General features: G+C 38.0%; 1 protein-coding gene across 2 annotated transcripts in view; it reads left to right on the plus strand.

Annotated features, from left to right (window-relative positions):
- The window catches only part of SLIT2 (slit guidance ligand 2), a 360,710-nt gene that overhangs the window by 285,358 nt on the left and 56,821 nt on the right, over positions 1 to 18,531 (plus strand). For both annotated transcript variants that reach the window (XM_025887763.2, XM_025887764.2), the window contains 8 exons: positions 512 to 655; positions 4,091 to 4,234; positions 5,777 to 5,943; positions 6,842 to 6,974; positions 10,140 to 10,208; positions 12,805 to 12,876; positions 13,372 to 13,443; positions 15,696 to 15,767. In XM_025887763.2, coding sequence (XP_025743548.1) covers positions 512 to 655; positions 4,091 to 4,234; positions 5,777 to 5,943; positions 6,842 to 6,974; positions 10,140 to 10,208; positions 12,805 to 12,876; positions 13,372 to 13,443; positions 15,696 to 15,767 — 873 coding nt within the window. The remainder of the gene's footprint in view (positions 1 to 511; positions 656 to 4,090; positions 4,235 to 5,776; positions 5,944 to 6,841; positions 6,975 to 10,139; positions 10,209 to 12,804; positions 12,877 to 13,371; positions 13,444 to 15,695; positions 15,768 to 18,531) is intronic.

Consider the following 18,531-nt stretch of genomic DNA (forward strand, 5'->3'; position numbering starts at 1 on the left):
TTTTGATACATGCTTACAATGAGAGGTTTAACTGGGAACAAACCCATATTCAGATACGTTTCTGATGTGATCTAAATGCTCACACACTTAACCCATCCTTCTTCTTTCTACACAACTGCCTTCTTTTAGTCATTAATTCATTCAATAATTTTTATCAGGGGCACTTATTTTAAAAGTTCCTTATCAAGTTTTGTGCTGAACATTAAGGTTTATAAAACTCAATACCAGACCTCAAGAACTTTATATTCTTGGGGACTCTTGTAGATATTTTGACATGGATTGGGCTGGTATTTTTCACCACCCACCTTCTCCCTCAGTACTATCATCAGTTTGACTTGATAAAAGAATAGAAAGTGGTGTCTTTTCAGAGCCTCTGGTGTGTTGGGCAGTGAAGAGCTTGGAAATTATGAAAGACCTTGTTCCCTAGAAGAAAAGGATCAAACATGTTGTCTCAGTGCCCTCGTTGTTAGAAATAGCTTAAAATCTTGTTTCAACAATTTTTTTTATTTAGAAACTTTAGCAACAATAAGATTACAGACATTGAAGAAGGAGCATTCGAAGGAGCTTCTGGTGTCAATGAAATACTTCTCACGAGTAATCGCTTGGAAAATGTTCAGCATAAGATGTTCAAGGGATTAGAAAGCCTGAAAACTTTGTAAGTATTCTGATCTGCATAGTGACCCTTACAGTATTGTAGTTCGCTGGTCAGTATAATTCCGGGCTGGGGAATAGTGCGGACTTCTCACCCTCCCATCTCTGTCTCTGTCTCTCACAAACACACAAACACAAAACACACGCACACACACACATTTTGTGCATGCAAACATTCCCTGACTCGAATGCCCCTGACTTCGGTGTGTTGCTTTACAAAGATCAAAAATGTCTCCTGGCTGCTGCCGATTCCTCAACAAAAAAAAGGTTGCCCTTCTTCCAATGCTGGTACGGATCTCTCCCCCGCCCCACCCCATTCTGCTTCAGAATGTTCATCCTCTTGCATTTTCCTCAGCCTCCATCTAACATTCACTTTTGGCCCCTGGGCTTGAGCTTCAGAATCCAATCCAAACCCTGTGGCAGAATAACTAACAGTTTATCTGGAAACCACCTTCTTTCACTCCTGTGAAGACTCAGTGAGAAAGAGAGACTGACTCATGGTAGATCTTGTACTATCTATTTCACAGAAACATGCTAAGAGGTATGTCTACGAGCTCAGGGGTAGGGAAGTTAGGAAAAAGAAATTCTATATGTTTCCAAAAATGTTGTTGGCCAAAGAGGACAGGGATTGGATTGAATAGCAAAAACAACACTTTGTTACTTGAATTTTCTACAGTGCATATATTTAGTTTTTATGATCTCTAAAGTATATATTATGTTTGACAAAAGTGGCAACCTAAAAACTGGAAGAGACACAGCCCAAAACTTGGAAGCCTTTGGAAGTTGTGAAGGAAACTACTTGTAACCAAAAAGCTGCTGATGGTGATTGCAGTGGAGAGAGGTCCAAGCTCCGCCATGTCTCTAAACCATCACCCCGCCCCCTCAGAGCCACAATCAGGGTGACTGATCGCCGAGAAGGCCCCTGCCTGCTCAATATCAGATGCAGAAGGAGAAGACCATTTCCCCAGCCAGTGTGGATGCGTTCATGGCTTCCTAAATTCAAATCCTCCTGAAAAATCTCTGCCCGTGTACGTAGATGTGTGCTCCTTGAGCTTCACAGGGAGAGTGTGGCATTTAACCTCCAGCAGGACCAGCCCAGCCTGCAACCCTTCCACAGACTAACTTGAGCCCCTTCAAAATGTTATGCAAATATTCCTTTAGTCTTTTTATGGAGGAGATACTGAGGAGAGGAGAGGGGAGAGCAGAGAAAATGTACCCCAGGTGGATCCATCTACTCCCGCTCTCCTCCCCCCACCACCGGGCTGCCTCCGGCAACTCAGCAAAACAGGAATCCAGCAAGCAGAAGCCTCCTTTGTTGGATACTAGTTGGGGGACTACTTACAGGAACCTTCTCTTTGGAAGGGGCAGCATGAGGGATGGGGAGAGGTGGGGAAGGAGGTGGAAGGAGTCTGTATCCCACCTACCGTTAGTCTGCCTTGGGCTGCCATAACAAGATACCACAGACTGATGATTCAACAACAGAAATTTGTTTTCTCACGGTTCTGGAGGCCAGAAATCCAAGATCAAAGTACTGAGAGGGCTGGTTTCTGGCAAGATCTCCTCTTGGCTTGTAGATGGTGCCTTCTCACTCTGTTCTTATATGGTCTTCCCATGTGTGCGGAGAGAGCGAGCTCTTGGTGTGCCTTCCTCTTCTTATAAGGACGTGAGTCCTAACAGAATAGGGTCCCACCCTTGGGACCTCATTTAACCTTAATTACCTCCCTCAAGGCCCTCTCTCCAAATATAGTCACTTGGGGGTTAGGGTTTCAACGTATGAATTTTAGAGCACAGAGTCAAGTCCATAACACCGACCTAGGCAGCTCATTAAAGTGTTTTTTTCTGACTAGTTCCATTCACAGGACTCTCCCTGAGACAAGTCCTCCTTCATTATATTTCTAGCAATGTTTTTGTGCCTCATATTTGGCACCTAAGACAGATGCCCCTGGCTGTCTCCTTCAGCCACTCTGCTACACAAGAATAATAGAGCATTTTAGAGCCAAGCTCAGAGTATTCAAAGGACAAAAGTAGGTTTGTCTAGACATATGTATTTCTCCAAGTGGTATCTCTCGGCTTCGAACTGTGAAGATTGTGACAAGGCGCCCCCACTATCCCTAGACATCTTAACTCTGTAGGACTAGTAAACCTCTTAGTAGTACGTGCACAGATTTCAGTGAGGCTGAATATTTGACGTTGCAGGCAAAATGTAGTACCTGTGTGTGCTTCGGGATTTTTCTAGCAACAGAAAGCAAAGCTTTCTTCAGCTTCTCCCAGGGGTCCGTGACTTCACCAAGATTAAGACCAAGTATTCTTCGTTACTTAACAGCAAATGATAGTGCTGCTAGAAATACCTTTCTGTTGTGTATTTGCTTCCGAACATAAAGTGATGCCTTGATAAGGACGGCATCATTCTTTCTGTCTGTGACTTAGCAGATCGCCAAAATTGATATTTCTTATTTATTTCTATAGATAAGATAAAATTCTAGAATTTTAAAGGAACACTCTGTTATTCATTTCTTTTTGCCTCTCTGTTTTATATACTGCAATCTTCTAGAAGGGTAGGGTGGTCTACACATGTCTAGAAAAATTAAGGGAAATAACTTTTCAGCCTTATTTCTCAATTAGATTCATGGCAACTATTCATTTTTACGTGGGGGCTTTTAAGAAATTTTTCATTCCTTTTCTAAGGCCCACAAATAAACAGTTCAACGGAGAATTAAGAATGGAGCCAAAACTTCAGCAGGGACGAGGAAATAATCCTCTTAATGGCAATGACTAAAAAATGTTTAAAAAAGGTCAGAATTCTTTCAAGAGAAGCGTATTTAAACTTCACTGTGAACAACTGGAATCTGTTAATGATCGCCTCTTTTTAAGTTCCAAACTTTAAAACAATAATTTTCATAAATAATTTGTGCAAGATTTGTGGGTGCTCCATCTCATTTGGGTTCCCCAGCCCGTGCTGACATTAACTTGGCCTGTGAGTCCTTGAGGTGCCCTCAGTTCTCCATCCGCTGTGACTATTGATTCTTCTCGGCTTCCTCTCTGTTAAACCTCCGATGTAATGCTACCGTGGATACACAGATCACGGGGCTTCAAGGGCTCAGAGAGCTGTAGGTGAATTGGGACATTATGTAATCAGGCAAACACAGTTACAGCATCAGAGGAAAGAACATTCTAACCTCATCAGAGGGGAGATGGGGCCGGGAGTCCACGCGAGGCTCACCGATCTCTTCTGTAGCGCAGTGTGATCATTGTAAGCTACGCATTTTATTCTCGCGCAACTGTTGGTGTACATCCGCAGTGATGCCTAATGACAAGAGATCATTCGGAAACCAGTTAACGAATGTTGCACATTTGCAAAGAGGGGTTATTTGGGTCCTCGGTTAGGCAAAGCGGATTGCTTGATGCTTTCTCTCCATAACCATGTTCTCTTTTCCCTCAGGATGTTGAGAAGTAATCGTATAAGCTGTGTTGGCAATGATAGTTTCATAGGACTGAGTTCTGTGCGTTTGCTTTCTTTATATGATAATCAAATTACTACCATCGCACCAGGGGCATTTGATACTCTCCATTCTTTATCTACTCTGTAAGTATGAAGGATAGTGTTCATTTATGCATGACTGACCCAGTGTATTATATTTCTTATTTTTATTAATAGCATTTTAATGCATTATTAGGCATTTCACAAAAATGTGATCAAGTGTTTATGGATCGACAAAATGTGTCCATGTTAAGGTTATTTTAATTTTTCTAAAAATATTACCTACTATCTTATATTAAAATTTAGCAAAACTTTAACTATTTTTCCATTGACTCTTTTATAATAATGTGATGTGGCTTCATTTATAAATTTTCATTTTATTATAACTTGATGGCACTGCACATCACAGAAATGCTGTAGATTTTCTCTGGTGTTCTCACATTGGAGTCTTTTCAGCCCAAGTATCATAAAAACAGAGCTTGATAGGGACATTGCCAACAAACCATGCTCAGAAGGATCATTCGCCGTGACAGGAGCTACATTAGGATGACCAGACCAACAATAAAAACTGTTCACTAGAGGGCATTTACTATGATATTAGGAAAATATTGAAGAAATAGGTTGAGCCTGTCCAAGAGGATATTTTATGTAGACAGTTAGAAAATAAAGAATATTTGTTAGTCTATAGACACTCAGAAGGTGTTTTTTTTTAAGCCCTCTAAATAATGTATTTCAGTTCTCTTATATGTCAGTATCTAAAAAGCAATGTTTGAGATGATAAATCTTATAACAGATTTGATTTCCTAGTAATGATGGCATCTAAATATACTAATCTAACTCAAAAGGTAGTTAGAAAGAAAAAAAAATGTCCAACATAAGTCACTGAAGAAATAATTTGAGGGAAGCATCCATCCATCAGTAAAGTACTTAATCCTCTTTCCACATAAAATGTGACACTTTACATCGAGTGACTAATTTGTGCATGTTAAAGATAGCATGTTTATAAATAATAAGGTTGTCAATAGGTTTGTGCTGAAGTGGTGAGATGCCAAAAGTATTGAGATTTGTAGAAGTAAATTCATTTTTATAACTGGCATTTAATCAACTCAGCTGTCAGTTTAGATGGGAAACCTATTCTCTGGAGCAAATAAGAGATGGAAATCTTGAAATGACAAATTAATGAAATAGCTGTTGTCAGGTTAAACTCAATAATATAAGGTAATCAGCCTTCATCTTTATATTAAATTACTGCATTATCAGTGGAGGGAAGTTTGACAGCAAGTCAGATCGCTGATGAGTTTAAATTATCTCTAAATGAGATCTCTATCAGGATCCACTGCGTAAACCCCAAAATTGCTGCCTTTGCTTTATTTTCCACATGAAATTATTTGAAGAATTCTTATGTAAAAGTGTTGTTATTTTTTTAAGTTCCAAACGTACATATTTTAGCCAAAAAAAAATGCATCCTGTATGGTGTGTATGATTATGAATGGGGGAAAGAGATGGGGAGGGGCACGGGGAATACAAAGAATGAGAAGGAATCATTGCAGCAGGAAAAGTGTGGGGGAAAATGGTAGCATGGGGTTTTGAGAAGGAACAAAGCGAAACCCTAAACTCAACCCTGCCTTGTTTGCATGCGGCTCTTAGAAACCTGTTGGCCAATCCTTTTAACTGCAACTGCTACCTGGCTTGGCTGGGTGAATGGCTAAGGAAGAAAAGAATTGTAACTGGAAATCCTCGCTGTCAGAAACCATACTTCCTCAAAGAAATCCCCATCCAGGACGTCGCCATTCAAGACTTCACCTGTGATGATGGTAAGAAAGCCTTGCTAAATCTTCCGGCACCAAGCGTTCATGTGACCCATCTGATGCTGTGGGGCCCAACTAGAACAGTGTGTCCTAGTTCAGGCAACAGATAGTTTTGTGCCTTTTTTGCTTTTGCTTTGTTTTGTTTTGTTTTGTTTTAGAAACAGGGCACATACTTCCTCAGATTTGCTTTCACATCCACGTCCCTTTGATTTGTGTTTCTGAATGTTTTATTTAAATTTTCCAGTTTCCAACTTGTGGTTGGTACTATTTATGTAGTTTCATTTTAACTTTATTATTCTATGCCTCTCTTTTAGTAACTGCCATTTTCAAAGGAGAAAAGCAATTGACTTAAGAAAATAGAAATTCTAAGAAACCTAACGAAAATAACAGTTTTCACTTTTTAATGCTCTGTATGTATCACCATATTTGATTCTCGTAATAGCCTTGTAAGGTAGCAGGTTTTGTTATTACTGCCAGGGAATGGAGAGCCCCTTTGAGCCTTATATTTTAAAATGGGGGGCCTGTACATTATCTGCTAAACACTTTACCCCCTTTATGTCACTTCATGTCTGTGTCCTTATAATTTCTCCATAATTCAGTGTAAATTTACATACTCTTATTATAAGTGTAATTTGTATAAATAACCGAACAAAGAAAATTACTGTTATGATTGGAGGGATGGTATAAATAGTGAGTTATTTTCTGGAATTCGGCCCTAGGCAGTCTGAAAGCGGTGCTGTATCCAATGGATGGCATCAATTTGTAAACATTCCATGTGCTGTGTGTACCGAAGTGAGCTCGTGGCTCAAGACTCTTTTGTTTGTTAAGCTAAAAGCATAACATCCCTTCTTGCATTTTCAAAGCCACACATCTGGGTTTTCCTGTATTTCTTTTGGCAAATCAGGCAATGATGAGAGTAGCTGTTCTCCACTCTCTCGCTGCCCCACGGAATGCACATGCTTGGATACAGTGGTCCGATGCAGCAACAAGGCCTTGAAGGTCTTGCCCAAAGGTATTCCCAGAGACGTCACTGAATTGTAAGTAGAGCTTGCCTTTCTGTTTCCTTAACAATTAATATTTCAACAGGGAAAATGGAAACCAAACAAAAATCTTCAGAGTCCTATTTCCAAATTCTATTCTACAGGCCATTAAATAGTATCATGTAAAACCCAAAACAGATAATATAAAAGCCAATTTAGATACACTTGGGAAATGCTGGTTGTGTGTGTTTCTCTGTTATTCATTGTAGGATTTCTCAGTGTCTATATTATGCTAAGGTGCACTGTGAAGCTCCAAGAGAGGGTGGTAAAATATAAGATAGCTCCCATATGTTTGTCCCTGTAGTCCTTTTCTCATGGACCATCTTGCAAGACTCATGTTCCATCAAATACACCTTGGGAAATGCTGTATATTTAATTTATCTACATTGTCTGGGATATTCCATATGGTTAATTATTCTTTACCACTGTGTCCACTGGGAGAATAGCTTCCCACATGGGATACATAAATATCTAGGATGTAGAAGAAACTGGCATAATCTTTATCCTTAAAAAAGACGTACTGCCCTTTGGACTTGAATAAGAATCCTTTAGATCATGAAGGGTGTGGAGCCAATTATCCCTAACATTTTCATATCTGATATATGACCACAGATGACCTGGTCAGTGTATACTCATCTAGATACCAAGCACCATGAACACTTTCTTAGCTGCCTCGTGTTATATATGTGGAATGGAATAAATCCAAGAACAAGCTGCTTGAATAATATGATGCATGTGTGCTCCATTCCATTACGTAATCTGCATACTAATATACCAGGAACAAATGCTTGGTATGAGTGCAGTTGAGTCATTTTGCCTCTGTTTATATTTTTCTGGGTGGAACTATACATCAAAAATGATTTGAGTTCCAATGTAATTTGTGCAGATGTGTCCCTATAATTCATGCCCATGTGTGCAAGCATTCTAAATGAGCAGCTTTGATAAACTTTTGGCAACGTGGAACATAGGTAATGAGTCTCAAGAAGATGTCACTTCAGTCATCAGAGGACTTATTTGCAAATCATGTGCAGTTCTATGAACCCTAATTTGGTCCTGAATTGAACACTTAGGGGAAAAGAAGGTGTGATCTTAGCGCACATACACAGAAGGTCCCTCTTAGATGTGAACTGCTATGAAGTGTTAAGTTTCTCTCTCGTGCTGCCAGTCACAGTTGTTAATTGACTATAAGCACTACTTTGTGTGTGTGTAATTAAATACTTAATTCTTATTTTAATAAGTGTTTATTTCAGAAGATTACTCTCCATCCAGCTAGATGCCTTTAGAGTATTCTGTATGCACAGCATTGATTCTGGGAACACCCCAGCCAAGAACACAACACTCAGCATAACCAGATTATCTTGAACTCGGAATCCCTTCTTTTTACCTGGCCGATTACCTTAGTGCTTCTCCCCCTGATGCCTATCAAATAATTTTAAATGTTCTTTAATTTCCTTATTAAACTACATCTGAGATCCTTCTTGATTCATATCCTGTCTATGCCATCCATGTGTTTCTTCTTTCAGACAGTTGAATCTTCAATGTGTTTCTTTACAAAGTATTAAAAAGTAGTATTTTTCTAAAGAAATATGTTACAGAGATGAGGAAAATATTAACTCATCTCTTGTGAATTCTAGTTTTACCTCCCCAAGAGCTTATTCTTAGAATCATACAAAGTCAGCAGGATCCTTCTCTACAATCAGGTACATGCATGTATTAGAAAAATTTCATTGCATATTATATTAAATTACTAAAGAATTTTGCAAATTAAGGACATATTAGTGGACAGTTTTGAACAAATGGTATCTCTTATTTTTAATCAGTTCCATATAATTTCCCTCTTAGATTGTTTTACATGTAAACATCCATAGCATACATTCTGAATCCTTTTAGCTTTCTGTTATGACATTTTCCAGAATAAAGGGAGAATACTGAAGTCTATGGGATTATGCTTCCCTCTAGTGGTACCAAGAAATATGTAGGTGGAGGAAAGAAAGAAGTAAAAGAAATCCGAAGGCAGAAAATTTGAGCGGGCGTGAATTAGAAGTCATAACACATGCCCTCTTCTTATTCCCATATTTAATACATATTTTGATAACTTGTGCCTTTTAGATAACTTTTTATTTTGAACTATTTGAAATAAATTATTATCTGAGGCAATTTCTCAGCTACTTCTGTATCCAGCAAAAATACAAATAACCTCAACCTTAGATCTCAAGATGGACCACGACACTGGGGGAGGAGGTGCCCTCTGCCAGGGGGTCAGAATTGTTTGTGAGCACATCTACAGCCAGACAGCCCACGTTGCTGAAAGACATTTTAACCTTCATTGTCTATATTCTGGGAAAATACAGCCTTGTTTGAGATGGAGTTTTTCTTTTTGTGACATTATGGACGGAACCTAAAGCATTCATTCATTTTTATGCCTTGCTGGTTAGCCCAGTGTCTATCTATTTTCAGATTATCCTGCTGACTTTAATCAGAAAAGGAAACTTCACATATATGTGGTTATTTGATTATTACTTTTACATATATACGTTGTATTTGTGCCTTTGATAAAGGTTGTGATTTTCTGTAAAACCTTCTAAAATTATTATCACAAAGCAGATATACAGTGGTTAAAAACTATTTTTAGGTTATTTTTAACTGAAATCTAATTCGAAATCCTAAGTATCTCCTTTAAAGCATAGATTGTTATTTGCTAAGTGTATGGATCCCTATTAAGGTGGTGAAGAGTGGTCTTGCCCTCAGTAGCAAGGTTCTGTCAGTAGTGAATGCATTTCATGGTATTGTCCCCACGTAAATAAGAGCAGACTGGAGGCTGACGGAAAATATGGTTGATTGAATGAACCTTCTTCTTGACGCACAAATGGTTGGACACGTGGTTCGTGTCATTACATAAACCACAAAGAATTGGGCTCACCAGTCTCTCCTTGGTTTTATAATTTACACTAAGTGATTCCATAAAATAATTCTACTGGATTGGACAACTGCGCCTTTTTTTTTTTTCATTTACTTCTTTTAAATAACAATCCCAGCTAGAGCGAACGTGATGTCTTAAAGCCAGAATTGCGAAGTGCTTCCTTGCCTCAGTTAAAAGTGAAACTAATTAATGCCACAGCATTGTTCCTTTAAAAAAAGATAATACTGTTTCCTTGTTTTTAGGTATCTGGATGGGAACCAATTTACATTGGTGCCTAAGGAGCTCTATAACTACAAACATTTAACACTTATGTAAGTAACGTATTGTATTTTTTTCCATCTTTGACTTATTCTAGTTCACCAAGATGGGGGTAGCAAGGGGCAGAAGATTTAGTGAACCTTTCAGATAATATAAATCATTTACAGTTAGATGCTTCCCTCCTTCCTCATTGCGGTTCTGGATCACTAGGTGCATCTTCATTGAGTATCAGTCAGGCAGTGGTGTGTCTTAGAGAAAGGACCTCCTCGATTCAAAATACAAATATGATAAAGTCTAAGTATCAGAGAACTAGAGAAATGCAGTAAATTCGATACTTCTACTGATAATGAACATGGGCTATTTTATGACAAGCCAAGAAAAGAAAGAAAGAGAGAAAGTAATGGCTTTATTCTTCTTGACTTTAAGCAAAAGATTGTGGATGATAATAACTTTACTCATAATACATTTTATTAGGTTTGATTTCCTTATATAATACGCTCTAAGTTAAGTTATGGATTTCCAGTATTCGAATTTAATTTTATAAAATTCATTTTTAATTCCACAGTATTTAAGTAAACTTGACAAAGATGCTGACATTCTGAGCATAAATTTCAGCACTGACTTTTCACTTGGCTTTGATGCCCTCGTAAAATAACATCTCTCTTTTTCATCAGTGTAAATGATTTTTAAGTGATAATACAAGATTATATTTAAATATACCAACATTTCGATCTAGTTATATGCACAATATTTTTAAAGAGATAATCTTACTGTATATAATGTCATACTTAGAGTAGCCTTGCTGGTAATTGATAAAGCTTCTCAAAAAACAAACAAACTAAAATAAGCAACAGGAGTAAATATAAAGGGAAATACTTTAGTTTAAGTCCTGTCTTTTTTTAGAATAAATATGGCTGGCTGAGGAGGCCAATTTCTAGTGTTCCTACAATAAGGAGGTTGATCCCTAGTTAGTGAATTCTAGAAATGTAAGTCACAGAAAATGTTACATTTTTCAATGTAATCTTGGCCCTAGGAAGGTTGTGGTTGGTTAAAACACTGTTAATCCTTTTCAGTTTCCCTTAAACATGCAAGAAAATCACTTTGTAGAAAGTATGTAGGACTGTTTAAATGACAAATGATTAAATTAAGAAAGAGAGAATATCCCCTAAGATGTCTTGTTCTGCCTGCCTCTCATTCGTTACTTATTTAGTAGCAGCAGGAACTGATTACATACATTTTGTTCTGTTAAATAAACCATTAAATTGCTGCAATTTCCGGAGGGTCACCTCGGCAGAACTGGGTCATTTATGGGACACTATGCAATTATTTAAGACCAGTTTGGAAATGAAAAATGAGCATTTGTAGATCCAGAAATGGCTTTATACCAATGACTCATTTATGCTACTCTAGGCAAATAACTGCTGCTAACATAGGCACACTTATTTACTTTCTGAATTTAGGGATAGTACTTCAGCAGCCAAGAAGATGGATCATGAAGCTCCTATAGCATTCCTATCATTTCTCAAGTTGTATAGGTTCATTTTACTGATATTTTGGTCATTTTAATAAAGGAATGGATAATCTTAGGTTCTTTTGCATTTTACATTTATTTATATATTTTGCTTTAGGAAAAAGTAGTGAATATACAGACATACAGTGATCATAAACCATGACCTAGAATTTTTCATTTATTCATAAATCTTCCTTTTATTTATGTATTTAGCATTCTGCAGTAGAGAAAAATCAGTGAATATATACATATCACTCTATGACTATGTGTATTATATACTCACTCATTTCTTCCTATTGCAAAATTGCCAAAGATACATAATAGGCCATTATATATTATATATTATTATATTGCATTATATTGCAATATAATTATAGTCACAATATGTATTACATGTGTCATGTCATATATAGTCACAGATATATATAATAAAAAGAAGATCAAGTTCACTGAATATAAATCACAGCCTGTAGTACCAGTTATACTTGGCTATAAATAGCCATGTAGCATTGGTTAAAAAACCCACATCTCTCTTATTTACTTATTAATTAAACCGATATTTATTGAGGACCTGTGTGTTGTGTGCCAGTGACTTTGCCAAGGGCAAAGTTTTTCATTATGGCATTGCAAATGTAATCAAATGAATGCTTTTAGTTATCAAATTTGCCTGTGTGTACCAGGGAAGCTAAAGGATATGAAACCAATGGAACGTTCAAGAACAAAGGTGTATCTCTCATACATGAAATGTGTCCATTATGAGGGCCCTCCCCATGTCTTTGCTCTGGGACCAGGACGCAGGCCCTGGCTGTGGAACGTCACAAGTCTTGCAGAAGAGCAAGCAGAGGGCAATACGGGAAGCGTGAGCTTGTTCTAACCTTCAGTTCTGAGGTGGCCGTACTCCCTTCAACTGGCCAAAGCAAAACATCATCACTTCTACTTTCAACAGGCGAGGCGTGAATAATTATGACTATTACAATCCATCCCAGGGGTTATCCAGTGTTTGGTTATTTTCAGGTAGAAGCTGAGTGCTGGCAGTGCCCCGTGATCAAGCAAGAAGAGCCTTCTCTTTGGAAGAATCACTAATATTTCACCTTCTCTGGTAACAAGTTCACCCCATTTGTTTCTCTTTTCTCTTGTAGAGACTTAAGTAACAACCGAATCAGCACCCTTTCTAATCAGAGCTTCAGCAACATGACCCAGCTCCTCACCTTGTGAGTATGAAAATCAGGTCCTGAATATTTATTAATTCACTGGACAAAATGCATTTTCCAGGCACTTGGACATTCTCTGTTAACAAGACAGATAGAGCCTGCCCTCAATAAATATAAATATTGTTGGGAGAAAGAGACAAGAACAACCTCAATTAACAAACAACTACAGATATTATAAAAACCTGTTGGGTTCCAGAAAAGAAACAAAGAATAATTTACGTTTGTGGTGGGGTTGGGAGAGATCCTTAAGAAGTCTGTCACCTGAGGGAGGGAATAGTTGAGGCATTAGCATCAGCCGGGGCAGGAAGCATTCTAGACTGTATTTAGAAAGAAATATGCTGTATTACTGAAAACACAGTCACAAAATACTGTACATCAATATTCCCAGGTTATAAAATGCTGAAACAACCTTTTTTTTAGCCTTTTTATTTTTAAAATGACATTTGGCCATTTGGGGGTATCTGAGTAAAACAAATCTGCTATGTATGCTTTCAGAATTCTTAGTTACAACCGTTTGAGATGTATTCCTCCTCGAACCTTCGATGGCTTGAAGTCTCTCCGATTACTGTAAGCATCTTATGGTCAACAAAATATCTCTTATCTCAGGGATCTGAGTTTGGCTTGTGTTTTTTACCGATTTAACTGCTTTTTTGATCCTTGGGCATTTTCAGACATATACATTAGGATTTACTACAAATTTGGAAATAGGAAAATTACATCTTTTCCTGTATCACTACTCTACAGCCTTTATTTGGATGACACCACATTGTTGCTGTAGTCATTGATTTGGTAATAGATAATAATAATACACAGATCCAACTCATTTTGAACAAAATACAAGACATTTTAATTTCTTTAAAAATTACATAATCAATGAGTACATTTTTACTATTAAAGCGTATTTTATTTTATTTTAAAGATTTTATTTATTTGACAGAGAGGGAACACAAGCAGGGGGGAGTGGGAGAGGGAGAAGCAGGCTTCCCACTGAGCAGGAAGCCCGATGTGGGGCTCAATCCCAGGACCCTGGGACCATGACCTGAGCCGAAAGAAGATGCTTAACAACTGAGCCACCCAGATGCACCTAAAATGTATTTTAAATATATGAAGTGAGACATGATTCCCAATCACAATCCCCTCCCCCAGAATTAATAAACAGTTTTATGTTGTCTTCTGTCCCTTTTTATATGCATTTGCTTTTAGATGCTGATACATGTATGCACACGGCTCTACACTTTCTAAACAAGCATAAATAGGATTTGTTCTTGTTCTGTCATCGGCTTTTATTTGACAATATGCTTTACAGTATTTCCATTCCATCATATAAAAATATTCCTTAGCTGTTTAACTTGTACAAGAGTATTCCATAGGATGAAGGAACCATAGCTTACTTAATCATCCCCATCTTTAACTCTCATGTGGTGGTTTTTGGGTTTGGGGGAAGTTTTTTGTTATTCTTAAGGGGGGGGGAAGGGAAGAGGGAAAGATTGAATCTTAAGCAGGATGAATGCCCAGCACAGAGCCCGACATGGACTCAGTCTCACAATCCTGAAATCATTACCTGAGCTGAAATCAAGAGTGAGACGCTTAACCGACTGAGCCACCCAGGTGCCCCAACTGTCATGTGGTTTGAGTCCAGATTTTCATTATTCCATACTGTGCTGGAATGAACATCCTACACATTCATCTTACTGTCAAGTGTGTTGTGAGGATACCAAAAGTAACTGTCAGGTTTTCCCTCCAAAACAAGAATTTGTCAGTTTACAAACTTATTTTCCACCAACTCTCTTTTAGTAGAGTACTGTTACAAAGCACTCTGGAAAGTATTGAATGGTATTAATCCTTTCATTTTTGTTCTCTGACAGATTGAGTACCTATTTTAATGGAGTACCTATTTCAAAGCACTCTGGCGAATATGGAATAATATTAATAGTTCTATGACAGATTGAACATTATTTTCCATTCCTATTTTAATTTGAAATTCTAATAACTAGAGCATTTGTGTATATTTTATTTTTTTATTGATTACTTGTGTTTCTTATTCCATGGGCCTGATCATATCATTTCTGATTTTCTATTGGGTACCTTGTCTTTTCCTTATTCACATACATTTCTTTATGCAGCTACTACTTCACTCTAACTTTGCAGGTCTTTTTAACAAGTGAATTAATCCTTGTATCTTATATATGTTGTCAATATTTTCCATTCTGTTCCTTATATGTTATCTTTCATATTATGGATATATTTTGTGTTGTCAAAAATGTGTTACTCTTTTCCTTTATGGTTTCTGACTTTTATATGGTGCTTTGAAAGCCTTTCCCAGGACACCTGGGTGGCTCATTCAGTTAAGCATCTGCCTTTGGCTCAGGTTATGATCCCAGGGTCCTGCGGTCAAGTCCCACATCAGGCTCCCTGCTCAGTGGGGAGTCTGCTTCTCCCTCTGCCTCCTCCCCCTGCTTCTGATCTCTCTCTCTCCCTCAAATAAATAAATAAAATCTTTAAAAAAAAGAAAGCCTTTCCCATCCTGTGTTTATAAAAAGGAGCTCTTCCCTATTTTCTTTTCACATATTTTTAGTTTTGTTTTCACATTTAGCTCTTCAATCTAGAATTGACTTTATGCATATGATATGAAATAGGAAATTTTGTTTTCCCAAATAGATACCCATTTACATCAAGACTGTGTATTAAATAGATCATATTTTCTGTACTGACTTAAAATGCTTATTGTAAACTAAAGTCTCACACACGTGTGAGAATTTTTCTGAACTCTCTGACATGTAAGAAATTTAATACTTCTTTTTTTTTTTTTTTGCTTTTAGTTCATTACATGGAAATGACATTTCTGTTGTGCCTGAAGGTGCTTTCAATGATCTTTCTGCGTTATCACACCTGTGAGTACCTAGTTCGTGAATGTGGGTGTAGGGTCAAACTCACACACGGTCCTCTGCCATCTCTTCTGTTGTCACAACATGAGATGTGGTTGGCTCCATCTTTAAAGAAAATGTGAAGATTTTCAACCTACATACAGGGCTTTCAGCAAGATAGCCTTCATTTATCCTTTTGGCCCTTACTATTATCTAAAGGAGTTGAATTCTCTTTGCTTAGCTAAAATTGTCTTCTTACAAACATGGCTCTCCAGCTTCCTTGCTATGCCTTTTCTCTTAACGTTCTCTGATTTCAGAATATCAGTTCCCTTTCCATTCGGTCTGCACAAACCTTGTACTTTCCAGGTGACATTCTAAGTATCATGTCCTTTATGAAGCCTATCTTGATTTGCTCAAACTGGATCCATTTATTTAGCAAATAGTATTCAGTGCTGGCTATGGCACCATGGAAAAATAAATTAGAGATGGTTTAAGCCTTTGTAGTATGATAGCGGGGAAACTGCCAAATCCTCATACTGGGTGAAATGTTTTTTGTTTGTTTGTTTTCTTTGTGCTCTGTCTCATAACAGCCTGTTTGTATCTCCTTATTTTTGGAAAGCACAACAAAACAACATAAAAATATGTCATACACTCTTTTGGGTCAAATTCCGTTATTCCATTATTTATAAGGGTGGTGTGGAGACCATAGCAAACCTACAAGGAAGATCCAGGAACAGAGATTTAAGATCTAAGACTTTCTTAGCTCAGGGCCGGTTTGGTGCCCCCTGGTGGCAATTATGCTTCAGATTAAATAGCAGGGGCTATCAGTTGCCTATCAGTTCCCCAGAAATTGCCTGCCATATTCTCTCTTGGCTTTCTCCTCCCCTCCAAAACCCACCAAATCCCAAGAAGATACGTTTAGAAAACTGAGAAAGGGGATGGGCAGAGGATAGGAGCCAGGAGTCAATCATGCTATATCTAAACGTGCTTCATGGGACTCTGGCAATCACTGTAGGTTTTGTGTACATCTGTCTATCAGACTCTTTGGTGCCTACTGTTAATATCTCTCTCACTAAACTCTCGGGTCCCAGGAGGCAAAACCTCCACTTTTTTGTGTGTGAACCCCAGCGCCTACGTCAAAGGCGACATCGCCCCCCCCACCCCTCTACAAATTCCATGGATGTCATTTGCATGAGATACAGTGTGATTAAGCCTTCCAGCTCAGGGGTGCATAATTTGGCACTGTCTGGGAAAGTTTGCAACATTAAGAAGAAAGTAGTCATTCTGTTAGTGTTTGGGTGATCTATCCGAAAAGGCAGCTTAAGGAAGGCGCTGCCCGAGCTGAGCAGATCTTTTCCTTCCGTGAGCACCCCCCACCAACAGTAGGAGCAGTTCAAATTGTCCTTGCCATGTGTCTTGTCTGTCCTGCGTTTCTTTTATGCATTTGTCTTTGATTCTCTAGATCATAAAGAGCTCTGTTCCCTTCACTTTTTCCACTGCGTCCCTTCACATAGGAAAGACTTAGCAAATGTCAGTAGAGATGACATTAAATGACTCCAAAACATCATTTTGCTCATTTTCAATTTCAAAGAAAAGTTTGAATCTGAGCATAGCATTTACTACACTCCAATTCTTGATTAGAGTTGGGCATTAAAACTGCTACCATATAAAGTATTATGGTTTTACAAGTATATTCTGGGATTTCCTCATGAAAGAAAAGAATTAATTTTGCTTGGACTACAGACCTAGAAGCATTACTAATCACAAGTTAATTATATTTATAATTAAATCAGAATTAATCCATTTTTAAATGCCACCTTATGCATCTACTACTTGCACCAAGCTTGGCAAGTTTACAAAACCCATAGGTTGATGTCTCTGGCCTCAGTTTCTCAATCTGTAAAATGAATTATTAATACTATTGACCTCCTAGAGTTGTTATTTAGGGTAAAATGAGGTAATTCATAACAAGTGGTTCAGCACAGTACCTGCATTTTGATGTAATAAATGTTAGCTATGATCTTGATTACTTTTTCTATTACTGCTACTGCTTATGGGAGTGGGAAGCCAAGTTCTAAAATGAAGGACTTTGTAAAGGGACAGACATCTAGTGAAGGTCCAGATCCACTCTAGTGAACTAGCTCTCTGCGTCTTTATTATTTCATGCCCTTTCTTATCTTGGTCCCTTCACACTTACTGGTCCTTTACCCTGAAACATCCTTCCCAACCTTTTCCACCTCCTTAATCTAACGATGTAAAAGCTCAGGTTTTTAACCACCAGTCTCCCAGAAAATTTACCCCTCTGTTCACAGTCGCCTCATAAATACTTTTACTGTAGCACTTACTAATGCAAATTATTTGCATGTTTGAGAATGTGTTAATCACTTTCCCAGAAGCAGTTCTTTGGTGTTGAAAATAATGTATTATTTATAATTTGGGGCCCCAAAACCTGGCATAGTGATTGGGTCGTCAGTAAATCATTAGCGAATGAGGGAAGTATTAATCTGCATGTCGCGTACGCATGTACCCAATATAAACCTGTCTCTGCAAATACAAGAACACCTTGTGGAGCCCAGGTAAAATTTTTAAGGCTAGTGACAACCCCCTAAGTCCCAGCTGCCCATAAATCAGGAAAATGGGGACTCCCCGATGTCTCCATTTTCTTCTAAATTGTTATCAATACATCTGTAGGGATTTTCTCCTGAGCGCCACTTTGAGTTATGTTCCTTTAGGAAATAACAAAACATCCATACTGTGTGTGTGTGTGTGCTTCTGTGGTGTTGTTTTCCAG

Source organism: Callorhinus ursinus, unplaced genomic scaffold (genome assembly GCF_003265705.2).
Source record: "Callorhinus ursinus isolate GAN/ISIS: 27379988/994484 unplaced genomic scaffold, GSC_fseal_2.0 scaffold4, whole genome shotgun sequence".
NCBI lineage: Eukaryota > Metazoa > Chordata > Mammalia > Carnivora > Otariidae > Callorhinus > Callorhinus ursinus.